Raw genomic sequence first — 13,951 nt, 5'->3', positions numbered from 1 at the left:
AAAAACAAACAAACATTCGCCAATAACTCAAGCCTGCGATGGTTTTATTATCTTGATATGTTTATATATTCTACAGTAATTCCCGTACGCTGAATCCGAAAATGATATCCATTTTGCTCCATCACGTACAGATTTTTCAATTTTCATAACGGATTTTCCATAATTCAGCTACGCAGATTTTGAAAATAATATTCATTTTTTTCTATCACGTAAGGATTTTTTTTACAAATTGGGAATAAAAAACTCTTACTTAGATAAAATTATTATATCGTTTACCACAATGGACATTTTTATTATTATGTTTGTTAACCAAAAATACAAACAAACTGAAAAAAAGGGAAGAACATTGATGTCAAAGGAATATGCATCCTCATTCATCCTAATTTTTGTGTTTTGTGAAATCTACGTCATTTACTTTCTTTCTTTCTTTTATGTATCGCGTTATGACGTTTTGTTTTTTTATGCATAATTGAAGCACAACTTTGTGTCATTCTTCACAGACACAAAATGAATGATATATTTTTAAAATAATTTTGAAGCATTTTATTTTTGAAAAATTTTGTCCCTTTAGGGGTCAGCAGTAAGTCTACAGGCTTACCACACTAAAATATATCCGGGACCGGGATTCAAATTCCTCTCGGTAGATAGATTGTAGGTAGCCCACTGTTTACCCCCCACCCCGCGTCATAGTGATAATTCTGATGGCTCACACAACTAAAACCAAGGGTTCAATTCCCCGCGATGGACAGTGTGTAGCTTTACATCACGAATACAACAATAACAAAAATTATTTTTGATTGTTTAAGACAGGGTTTCCCAAACCTTTTTTGAGTTGTCGACCCCTTGAAGAACTTATAAAGTTATCATCGACCCCCAAATTCTTAGAATATAAATTATAAATGAAACTTCATAGTCAAGAAACTTTATTATATAATCAACTTTTATTCATCATAATACAATCGTTAGGAAACATAAAATGTAAAAGAGAATGAGGTTTTAATTTTCTCTAATGACATGGATGGGCCTGATGGGCTTTAACAAGGGTATGAATATGGGCGATTTTAGACCCCCTATCGACTCCTAGATCTTTATTCACCCCTGTACAGTTTCATCGACCCCAGGGGATAGATGTCGACCACCTTGGGAAACCCTGGTTTAAAATCAATGCAAATAGCAGATAATCACATTTTTCGTTTAAACCTGGCGTGAGTAAACTCTACGTAATTTCACTGATGTTATTCTATTTTATAATTAAAAAAAATACTTTTATTAAACTATTTTTTTCAGTAGTGACACCTACCTGGGAGGCATTTGTGAGGAAAACATGGGCGATCATAAGAACATTCTCGGTTTACGATACACACGTCAGTTCCGTTACATGTTCCTGCTGTACAAGGATACGTCACTTCCGCTGCTTCTCTCATATGAACACTTTCTTCTGAAGTTTAGAAAAGTTTAGAAATTTATAAAAACACAATATGATACAGGCAGCGGCCTAAATGACAAAAACAGACGACAATTAAGGAAAAGCATTCTGGGATATTGCGCGAGTGTTGAATATCTTCGTGACTAAATCTCGTTTTACTGTTTTCCTTGGTAAGATATAGCCTCCCCGATGAAAGAGTGGTAAGTTTATGGACTTACAAAGCTAACATCTGGGATTCGATTCCCCACGGTGGTTTTACTCTAAAACAAAAACAATTCAATTTTGCTCCCTTCCCCAGTGGCACAGCGGTATGTCTGTGGACTTATAACGCTAGAAACCGGGTTTCGACACCTGTGGTGGGCAGAGCACAGATAGCCCATTGTATAGCTTTGTAATTAACTTCAAACAAACAAATATAAAATTATTGTGATAAAAAATAAACCATTTTATACACTGAGAAACTCTAGGGTTGAATTAAATGCGTTGCTGATTACACAAGCCTGCGAATTTAAACTTCATAAAAGTTGTTTTGGTGGAAAAAACAAAAAACAAAAAAAAACTACATCGCTATTCTATTACAATATTTTTAAATAGTTAATGTTGTACTTTAGATTTGCTTATGTTAACAATGTAAGAAGCCGAAACTAGCCTTAAATTTTACATTTCTTTCTTACTTTTTGTTTTTAAAAAAAAAGTTATTTTCTGATTTATTATCCAAATTTAGATGATTAGCAAACATTTCTAGTGCGTTAGTAACGATTACGTAAATTTCTTAAATAGGGTCTTGTAAATATATCAAAAAATATTTTATTTACCTTTGTAATGTTTATTGAGTTTGTATTATAAAAGTCAATAATAACAACAAAAGTTATTCTATATTAAACACATATATTGCATTACAGACATTACTTGTTAAAAAATCTTAATATACATACTTAAAGCTGTTACTTAGTACATTAAACAGAATATTATTATAAGTATTGTCTATATCGGTGACTTAAGTATATCGTTTTCGAAAGTATATACGCCTCGTAATGGCGGAATTTAGAGGAAAGTATTATCCAAATCCTGGAAGTTACTCATTAGGTTTGGCTAAGGATTTTGAGTCTTTCGGTAACAATAACTTGCAAGCTGTAATTCTCAAACTTGAAGATTAATGAAATGTCAAGAAATTATCAAGATTTCGTATTAGGCAAACCTTGTAACGCTAATAAAATCTGGCTTCAATATATGCGGAGAGTCCAGCGCACATAGCCCATTGTGCAGCTTTGTACGAAAAAACAACCAAACAAGCAAGAAAATATTATATTGTTCCATTACAATAAGTAGAAGTTCCCTATGATCCAGATTTAACTCATAATGGTGTTGGTGTAAATCGCAGGGATTCTATAGAGTGAGTGGTGTAAACTGTAACCGTTTCATAGGTTGACAGAAGTAAACTGTAATGGTTTGAGATAGGGATAAGCATGAAATACGCCACTGAATCCCATTGAATATTATTAATTTAGCAATTTATTATAAAAATATATTTCGCTTTTATTCAATATTCTTTACTTCTATATAACAAAAACATTCGAAATGTTTTCAGTATTTTGGGGGTCAAAGTTCCCGTGTCATCCCATCAGCACGTTCAGGTGAATTTTGATGACCGTTTGTGTCAAGTAAGCAAATATATGTCTTGCACATTACTTAAAGTTTGAAATAAAATGTGAAGCTACAAATTCATGACATGGTTGTTTTGTTTTGTAGGCTGCGTATGCGCAGAATGTGCATGATTTAATCTGTGTTGTTATCATGAATTATTCCTTACATCGTATTCGCTTCAACTAATTTAAAGCAGTTCAGAAATATTTAAAAAGCATGACTGAACAATTCAATCTGAACTAATTTTACAACTTTCTGATCATCGTTAGAAACCAACAATATCACTTAAAGAAATTAAAATTAGCCCCAACAGACGAAAGTAAAATCAGGCTTCAGGTTCTCCCTGCATACCTAATTTATAAATACGCTGAAGTTCATGTGAACTGCGATGAATTTCTGATATGCTTTTTTTAAGTATTAGGATACTTACTTCTGATGATGACGACAAGGGTTAGGCTTACATGGATCGACAGAAGAACAAGCACCAAAATCAAACTGCTTATCTCGAAGTCCTGCACACCTAAGTAAGAATGAAACCCAAAATTACATTACTCAAGAAACTTGAATAGTATTCACATTTGAGTAAGGACGATACTCACAATTGCATGAAAAAGTTGAATAGTATTTACATTTACGTGATGACAATACCCTGTGGGACAGCGGTAAGTTTACGGACATAAAATGATAAAATCCGTGGTTCGATTCCCCGCGGTGGGCAAACACAGATAGCCCATTATGTAGATTTGTGCTTACACTACAAACAAACAATATCGAAAATTCAATGAAAAACGTTGATTAGTATTCACACCTGAGTAATGACAATATTACAAATTCATTGAAAAACGTTGATTATTTACAAATAAGTATTTGTTTGTTTGTTTGGAGTTAAGCACAAAGCCACACAATAGGATATCTGTGCTCTGCCCGCAACGGGTATCGAAACCTGGTTTCTAGTGTTGTAAGGCTGCAGACATACCGCCGTGACACTGGGGGCTACACAAAAGTAAGGACATATCCAAAATTACATGAAAAATGTTTATTAATATTCACACCTGAGTAATGACAATACGATAAATGACATGAAAATGTTGATAAGTATTAACACATAAGCAAGGGCATAAAAAAATTGATTACTATTCACACTTCAGCAAAGACGAAACCCAAACTTACCCGAAAACGTTTATTAATATCACTGGATAACCAAAACTTTGCTACTAGAGAAAACTCAACTAATTTGATGGTGCTGATCTCAAAAATGTAGTCAGAATTTGTCCATCCCCTCTAGATTTTGAGTTATTGTAACATCTCAATATTTTGTCAGAACTATGTGAAAGACCATACAATCAACTCAGTACAATAGATTTATGCTGTGAACTTAATTTACTTGGACAGTCTAATGGATATATTTTGGATAACTTCAAACACGACTGTATTGTATTGGTGTAAAATTTCAAATTCATATATGTTATTTGTTCTCGATATAATTGCAGCGAATTGCACCACTTTTGCGTCATTCCCACGCTCACCTTCTTCGCCCGGAAATCACGAAACCCTCACGTGCTCAGTATGCTGGAACATTCGAGAAGTCCCTCGACTGAGCATAAAAGGGGCGTAGTCAGACGCCTCTCTCTTAGTTGCCTCTCACTCACTCAGTTGGTCACTTCCCCTCACTCCGCACACAGGAAAAAAAAGTCCGATCTTCTTCCTCGCATGACACCCGCGACATAACCAAATTCTGCATTTTTTTTATTTTTTAAACTCTAGTTCTGTAAACATCAATTATTTTACATTTTTTTAAGAAAATCATTTGAAATGCTGGCTGCCTCCAGTTCAAGTAAAGTCCGAAAGTGAAAAAATCACCCAAATAGTATCTGCTACATTTGTAAAAAATATATTACAATTTCACGAAGGAATAACATCCCACACAAGGTAAAGGTAGCTTACTACCATTATTTTGGGTGTAAAATTGGTGACCAACAAAAACATTGGCTCCAAATGTGTGTTTGCACATCTGGTTTTATACAGTGGCTGAATAACAAGATAGCAAGTATGCCATTTTCAGTTCCCATGATATAGCATGAGCCCAAAGATAATCTAACTGACTGTTATTTTTGCATAGCTAATATTTCTGGATATTCAGAAAAACAAATTACAATACATTAACCAGTACCTCATGAGGATGATCTTCCAGAGTCACATCTACCACCAAATTGGGAAACAAAAGTTATCCTGCAAAGAAGACAATGAATCATTTTCATCTAATAATTCTGTTTCTGTGGCACCTCAACATAAACTGCCTCATCTGATCACACAAGAAGTGCTAAATGATCTGATTCGTGACTAGTCTCTATCAAAGGAGTATGGGGAACTTCTTGGCTATCGTTTACAGCAATGGAAGGTATTAGCTCCAGGAACAAGAGTTTCAGTTTACAGAAGTCACCATCAAGGTTTTGCTTCTCACTACAGCATGCAAGACACTTTGTGTTCCTGTACAAATGTTGATGCACTAATGGAACATCATCCTCAAGAAAGGATACTTTTAATCGACTCGTCTACACTTAGGCTGCAAGCTGTACTTTTGCACAATTGGGATACTAAATCATCGATTCCTGTTGTTCATGCTGTGAATATGAAAGAAACTTATCAAAGCATGCAGATTATACCTGAGGCCATCAAATATGATCACCATAGGTAGAACATATGTTGTGATCTAAAAGTTACTGCACTCTTTCTAGGCCTGCAGGGTGTATATACCAAACATTGTTGTTTTTTGTGTTTCTGGGACAGGTGAGATGATAAAAATCATTTCAAAAAGAAGGAATGAGCAGTGAGAGAGAATTACATACCAGTGAAACAGAATATTGAGTATCAACCTTTAATGAATCCTTAAAATGTATATAAAACTGGGACTCATGGAGAATTTTGTAAAAGGAATGAACAAAGATGGTAATAATTTTAGATATCTTTCTGACAAGTTTCCAAAAATCAGTGAAGCAAAAATAAATGGAGGTATCTTTATTGGGCCAAAGATTAGGGAAGTGCTGATGGATGATGAGTTTGAAACAGTATTCAATCAGAAAAACTTGCTACGTAGAAATCATTTAAACAGACTGGCAAAATTTTCTTAGGAACTCACAGAGATGAAAACTATGCTGTGATGATTGATGATATCCTCGAGAGCTACAAGAAAATGGGGTCTAGGATATCACTAAAGATGTACTTCTTACACTCTCATTTAGACTTCTTTCTAAATAATCTAGGTGCAGTGAGCGATAAGCACGGTGAGAGCTTTCCCCCACGATATTTCTACAATGGAACAGCACTATGAAAGACGATGGAATCCTGCGATGATGGGGAGATTACTGTTGGTTCTTACAGCGTGAAACTGAGAACATACACAAAAGGTGCAACAACTCAGGCAAATATTTTGTAACAAAAAATTAAAAATAACATCATGATCAAAGGTTTGAACATAGCCTGAACGTATCTTTAGTATATAATTTTATTATGCTCATTGCTTGTTAAACTAGTATTGCTATTATGTATTGTTTTTGAACATTCTTAAATGCAATTTTCAATGAATAAATAATGTTATTAAAGAAAAAGTTATTTTTACGATATATATATAAGAACATTTTGAATAAATTTATCATAATTCAAAAACTAGAGGTCATCAGTAATATTCAACATGAATTTTAGAATCAGCATCGTCGAATTACTCAAAAACAGTTATATTTTTTCTAGTAGCAGATAAAAAAATTGTTGCCTGATGTATTTACATCTGAGTACCACGATCCCAAAACGAAAGAGATAATCGACAAAACAAAAAGTATGTTAAACATTTTCTACAGTAGAAGTATCATAAATGTGATTTTCAACAATGATTATTTGTGGAGATTTATAGGTTTTTCACTTTGTTAACGCTTTTTCTTCATATCAGAACAAAAACCTCTAATCATTTAACTTTTATTTCTCCATTTGTTGGAAGTCATTTCGTATTTCTTGTGATCACACCGATCTTCTTAGGTAACAGTCAAACCAGGAATAAAATAATTTACGAGCATAATGTTTGTTGTAGGTATTCTATCAAGAGCTCTTCCCCCAGTGGCTTAGCATAAGTCTGAAAGCTCATCACGCTAAAAAATCGAGTTTCGATACCCGTAATGGGTACAGCATAAATAGTCCATGGTAACTTTGAGCTTAACAACAAAGAAACATTATTCTTTTGCGAGTAAAGAACAATATATGGACAATCTATGAATATAAAGAACTCCTACTGGTATTCATGTTTCAGCACCAAATGTAATATTACTTACTTAAAACACCTACAAGTTCATTAGGATTAAACTTGTACTCATTCTAAAACATGTTAAATGTTACTTCACAGCTTCATAATATTCATACATACATTGCCAAGCAAGCACTCGGGTATGTTTTCCCGTTGATTCCACACACAGGAACGTAGTGATCGGGACAGTTACAGGGTAAACCTAAAACGAGATTGTATAATAAATCAGCTCAATCTACCCAACAACTTTATTATATTACTGTCACGTATTATTAACATTTCTTGACAAATTAATCACAATGGCTTAAGTACTGAAACATTACCTGTAGCTGTTTTTTCATCTTTTGCAGAACTTATAAGCAGTAAGAACTGTTATAATTGCAACTAGTTAAGTATTTCATTGCCCCCCTCACCAGTGTTTCGGTGGTAAGTCTGATAGTTTATAACTCTAAAATCCGTATTTCAATACCCGCGATGGGCATAGCACTTTGTAGCTTTGTGCTTAACAACATACAAAAGTATTTTATTACTTTTCCATTTCATAATGTGGCTTCGAGAGGATCCATGGTTCGCGTCCCGTAGCTGTAAAATCATGTTCTGCACTTATAAGACATTTTTTTTTCAAGATGGTTTCTGCTTCACCCTGCAGCCAGATAACAGGTTTATGCCCAGTTAGAAAGAATCTGGAATCAGGTACAGTCCCTTTTCATACGGTTATGTAGCACATTTGGAGGAGAGGGAATTATAGTGTGAACAGGAATACGCATTTGTGAACATGCAAACATCTACATCTCGCAAAAAGATATTATTAATGATAAAGATTATAGGGACAACATTATATGACCCTTTGGGCTATCATATATTGGCACACTTGGCTCTGACTTCAGCGTAATATTAATAATGTCAATTTCTACTGTACTAAACTGGTTAACACATTCTAAGGAGAAGAGATAGACTAAATGAACTAACCTTCAAGCCCACAGGACTTCTTTGTTATTGATCCCCTCTAAACAGCTCGTTGAGAAGACAACTGAGGACTTCGTAAACATTCTGATTTTAAGCTTGCAACTTTGGTGCTAGGCCATCCTGTTTGTTCGTAGTGATCATATTGAAGTGTAAAACCACTACTACCAAAAGTTAATTTATGTCTGATCCGTGATTTGTTTGTATTTCAGATCACATGATGGATCAGAAGATGCCTGATTTGAATACAAATTAACTAGAAATGGGTGTATACGGGGGAAGTGATTGCTATTATTTTATAACAGTGATTGTGCCTTGAGATTACGACCGAAAATATCGGAATTGAAAAAAATCACCCATAAGTGAACACAAATACATTTGTGTTTAGAAAGATATTTGAAATTTACGACATATTCTAGTAGAAACAATAATAAGAAAAATAAACAAAACGTTCCAGGTTGACCTTAATTTTAACGATATCTGAAAGCAACTGCTATTTACGAGAGTAAAATCAATTAATGTGGTCGGTAACAACTATGCAGTGCTTTAAAATTTGAATTACTTAAAAGTTTTGATAATGCTGTAACTATTTTACCAACAATCCTGATTAAATACGTTCGCCATCAATGTAAGTAGGCCAAGCTCGCGCAAGTTTTGCCATATACCACAAGTCTGAATACAAGACAGAGGGCATATGTAACAACGTAAACTTGAAAGACATTTTTTAAGCTTATAGCCAAGCAAGTCAGAATTAGCTATGCAACTATGACAGATAAGTTTCCTGAACATGAGCACGTTAGCACAGTGACTCAGAGAAGCCATTAACTTCTTTACTTGAATGTAGAGAACCATTATGGAGACAAAGACAGTCGTACGTCACTACCGGCTACAGGTGTAAAGTTTCACTTGCTACGGTTTCATGAAGCTACTGACATTTTATTAACGCCAAGCCAACTATATAACGTTGAATTTCATTGGTTATTTTTTTTTCAGATGGATAAAATCTACTTAGGAAAACAGATTGGAAAGCTTTTAATAAGCTGCATGACTTATGCCTTCCATGGGCCCATTATAACGAGAATAGCTAAAGTATGCAAATATTGATAAAATAGATATTGCTTATTTTTCAAACTTGACTTTGTTATTTTAAAAGCATTTAGCTGTAAGATAGGGTATATTACTTTTGAACACTAGTGTGTATAACACCTAACACTTTGGAGGATACACAGTAAGTTCTGTCTCAGCCATTATATGAAAACTTATAATATTTATTCATGTGAGACACTGGTTTAATTGCTTGTTATTTTAAAACAAGTTTATAAGTGAAAAAATATCATCACCTGTATGTAGTTTATGATATGAGACATAATAGATGCAATACCTATGCAAAGGAACGTACACGTAAAGAATCCTAATTTGTATTGGATTTCCCATTCAAAGAATTCAGTTTAAGTTTTTGGATATCAGTTAATGAGTGAGCAAATCTCTACTTACCGGTGTACATATACGTGGATTGTTTAAGCTCAGTATTACCAGGGCACGAGCGTTGGGAACACACAATTTCGCCAGAAAGACAAATACACTTGTTGCAGTCAATGTAAAACTGAAAATTGTGTGCTGTGTGGGATAAAAAGGTTACATTAGTTTAAATGTACATCGTTGTCCTTATCATACGATGTTGAATATCTTAGATAAAAAAACAATAACATTTTACCATAACGACATACAGTTTTTGCTTTGTTTTAGTCATTTTTCCAAGAAACTAAATATAAAACTCACGTATTTTGTCCCCTTTCAGCCAACAGCTCTTCTGCTCCACACACGGTAGATTGATGCACTTTTCTAGTTTTCCACTGGCTGAACACTGACAAATTTGCTGCTCTTTCTTACAGTGGTATTCATGCGATACCTCGGGGATTCGAACATAGGACCCTTTAGGAACAACGAGGTGAGACATTTCTCCTAGCTTACATCCTGAAAAAAAAAAACAAATTAAAACAACACTTCTTACATTAAATGGATTTAAATTATACAGAGAAAATCTAAATTTTCAGTCAGTCGTTTTTATTTTTGTTTAACTTGGATGAGATTGCTTAAAATAGGCTTCAGAAATTTAACTAACTAAAATACTCCTGTTTCTAGTCTATTCACAGAGATGTGATGTGATTCAAGTATCTTAAAAGCTTGGAAAAGAAAACCTGAAATGTACCAGCCCACGCTGTTCGTACGTTGTTCATGAAACGGTTTCGCTATTTTTATAATATGGAAGTGTTATTTATTTTTCAAGTCAGTCTTATACGATTGAAGAAATTAGTCCTATTTTAATCGCTTGAGAATTTGCTTTAATTTTTTTACCAAGTTGTTTTTTATCGTTCAATACAGGTTGTTCCTTTGATAATTTAGTTCCATTTCTCACTTTTCATCAAACTGCGGAAATTAATTTGTGTTTTATCTATGAGATTAAGAGTACAATAAAACAGATGCCGGCATTCATGTACAAAATAGAATATAAAAGCAAACAAAAAAAAAGTTAAATGTTGAACAAAAACGTTATGCATCATTTTATTTCCATAAAGTTGTAAATGTATATTAGTCAACATTTCTCCACCTATAGTATTTTTATCTGTATAAAGTGTTCTGTTATCGCCTCCTAGTGATAAAAAAATAAAAAAATACTTGCGACGTAGAATGATGTTATCTTAAATCAGCTGAACTTTAAATTATAGATCACAGTTAATGGTTAGCGTATTGGACATAAGCTCGAAGGGTCTAAGAATCGAGACGTGATGTCGACGAATACGCTCTGCATTTTCAATTGTGGATGCGTTCTAAGTGTGACAGTCAACTCTTTTATTCGTAAAGACAGGTGCTATTGGCTGTCTGCACTCACACGGGACAGTAGTTAATATTAACGATGGTTATACCTAAAACCTGTAGGTTTCTAACCAGGTCGTTTAGGTGCTATTCAAGTTATTTGTTTTGTGTGCAATTCTATATTTTTATATATTTTGAGCTATAGAAAATGCTTTATTATTCAAATTGTTTACATAATGTACTGTGCAATTCTATATTTTTATATATTTTGAGCTATAGAAAATGCTTTATTATTCAAATTGTTTAACAAACTCGTTGCTTAGGAAAACATCTACAAAACGTACAAGATTCACAGAAATGCCCAATTAAGTTCTTCTAAAATAGTTATGAAAAATTACAAACTAATTTATTAGTAACTTGTTTTAGATGCAAAGCTGCACAATGACTACCTGTTCACCGCAGGGGTCTAGCCTCAAATCTTAGCCTTATAAGCCCTTGAGCTTACCTCTGAGCCACCAGAGGGTGATGTATAGTAAGATATTTCAAATTATATATGGTGAAATGTGCTACTTTTAATGATTTTTGTGAAGTAATTTTAGCTGAGCGACGATATATGAAGTTGAGTACGTTATATAACTACGATTTTGGAGCCTCACCACCTCGTTAGATTCCATGTAGCTGGACATGCTCTATCTAAGAACTATCTAATTTCCGTTGCAAAAGGCTTCGCCGTAAGAATGTTATATGTAAACCACAGCCCTATTACTCCCTGCTTGATTTCCAAATGCCATATAGTGTACGAAAACGACATCTGTTTCAACAGTCTGATCGCATAAATTTCTATAGGTGCTGCGTCCAGCGAGTTGACCGATATGCATTCATATAGAATGACATGAATATCAGTTTTTATACTGCAGATGCTTGAAGTATGCAACAGTTGGACAGATATATCGTGGAAGTTTCATGTGTATACATGACTTGTGTCAGTTTTCCAGATGAAGATAATTCTTGCTTATGTTGCATACTGTTGAGTTGGACATCTGGACGACTTTTGTCATTGATCTTTGTGTTCGTTGATTATTACCTGCTTACCCCGACTGGGGCACGACTTTTTGCAGACCTCTTTCTGGATGGTTCTGGTACTTCAAGATGATCCATATTCCTTTGTTTTCCAATGTCAATTAGCTAAATGGATATCTTCATCTTGAAAATTTTAAGTCTCGATCTGCATACACATTTATGATTGATTGTAAGATAATTTTGCGTCTGAAAGTGCTGTTACACACCTTTTATATAAGAAAGTAATTTTCGGTGGTACCACATTATCCAAAAGTTCCAAACAACTTCAAATGTAGTCCTGATACATTCCGATCAACGGCGACATATATCGACTATGGTTGTCACGTGACGTAGCAATTTGCATATTAAAATCGTTTTGATATAATGTACTTAATCCTCTGTATTTCACAACAGTTTTAGCTTCTAATGTTTTCAAATAATACAATACAATTTAAACATACTCTAGTTTCACATGGTAATGGAACGTAAAAGGAAGTTTTAGGTATATTTCTGTGATATTTTCTATGCTTATTACCATTTCCATGATAAAGTTATTATAGTGAAATTAAAACATATCATGACGCTTTGAACTTGATATCAAGCATACTTGGAGTAGAGCTGATGAACTTTACGTGCGCTAAATGTTAGTCATTTCTGAAAAGTCCGCCATTCCAGACTGCCCATGTCGTAAAAACGTCTTATCCTTAAGGCTAGTAAAAAGTTACCCGAATTATACTGAGCTATCGACATCACAAGTGTAAACAGTATGACTGTGGTAAGTGTCATTTTCTTTCTAGTGTTTACAATATTTACTGAACACAATTCCTAATTAGTTTATGTTACGACGCCCTTCAGCCAAATAATACTTCATCTTAGAAAAAAGCCTATATAGTGTCGTACGTTCTATTTGATTTTGAAAGGTTTTGTACACATTGATATTTACTGGTAAAGATCAGTTAATTACGTAAATTTTGGAACATACGTTTCAGACTATTAGGTGGAAAGGGTGAAGGTTCATGAAAAAGTATATCTAACAGTTGGTTACATCTTTATGTGTTTTGTTGTTGTTTTCGTGTGTGTGAGAAGCACCTTACCTATGATTTGGGGCTCTTAACAATTTGAAAACTTACCTGGAATTTTAGACTGACAGCTAAAGTTCAGAAAAGTATATTGTGTGTTTGAGAGAGTTCTTTTCATCAGTTTATACTAAAACAACTGATCAATATTTTCACTATAGTGACAGCTCGTAGTGATTGTAGCCATCTTCCCGTGTCTCCAGTGTGTGATACAGAAAACTCTGAACACAAAAACCTGTGCTGGTTGTTAAAACAGAAGAAGACGCTAGCTTATCACGGAAAGTGTTTAGTAAGTCGTTAAACATTGATTCTGCCATTAGTTGTTGTGTTAAGACTGCAAGTTTTAGTTAAGGCTATGTTCTTAAAATGTTTTTGTTTTGTTTTTAATTTGTATGCACAGCTCGAGAACGTTTGACTATGGATAGGATCAATAAAACTCGCATATAAACTGACTATATCATATCTCAGGTAGAATAGGTTTGAATAAACGGTAATCCATCAAAATCACCAGGATCAATTATTTATAGTTCCATAACATGAACTATCTGTTTGTTTGTTTGGTTTGAATTTCGCGCAAAGCTACACCCTAATTTAGCAGTGTAAGACTAGAGAGAAGGCAGCTAGCCATTACCACCCACCGTCAACTCTTGTGCTACTCTTTTACCAACGAATAGTGGGATT

General features: G+C 34.1%; 1 protein-coding gene across 1 annotated transcript in view; it reads right to left on the bottom strand.

The window, feature by feature from the left end:
* Positions 1-13,951, bottom strand: part of LOC106468776 (reversion-inducing cysteine-rich protein with Kazal motifs-like) — a gene marked incomplete at its 5' end in the record, with an annotated part of 24,349 nt that overhangs the window by 5,529 nt on the left and 4,869 nt on the right. Inside the window, 4 exons of the mRNA XM_013929216.2 lie at positions 3,501-3,590; positions 7,479-7,560; positions 9,816-9,938; positions 10,101-10,295. Coding sequence (XP_013784670.2) covers positions 3,501-3,590; positions 7,479-7,560; positions 9,816-9,938; positions 10,101-10,295 — 490 coding nt within the window. The remainder of the gene's footprint in view (positions 1-3,500; positions 3,591-7,478; positions 7,561-9,815; positions 9,939-10,100; positions 10,296-13,951) is intronic.

This window comes from Limulus polyphemus, unplaced genomic scaffold (assembly GCF_000517525.1).
Source record: "Limulus polyphemus unplaced genomic scaffold, Limulus_polyphemus-2.1.2 Scaffold3160, whole genome shotgun sequence".
NCBI lineage: Eukaryota > Metazoa > Arthropoda > Merostomata > Xiphosura > Limulidae > Limulus > Limulus polyphemus.
Note: the sequence above shows the minus strand (reverse complement) of the source record. Positions and strands in the feature narration are given on the sequence as shown.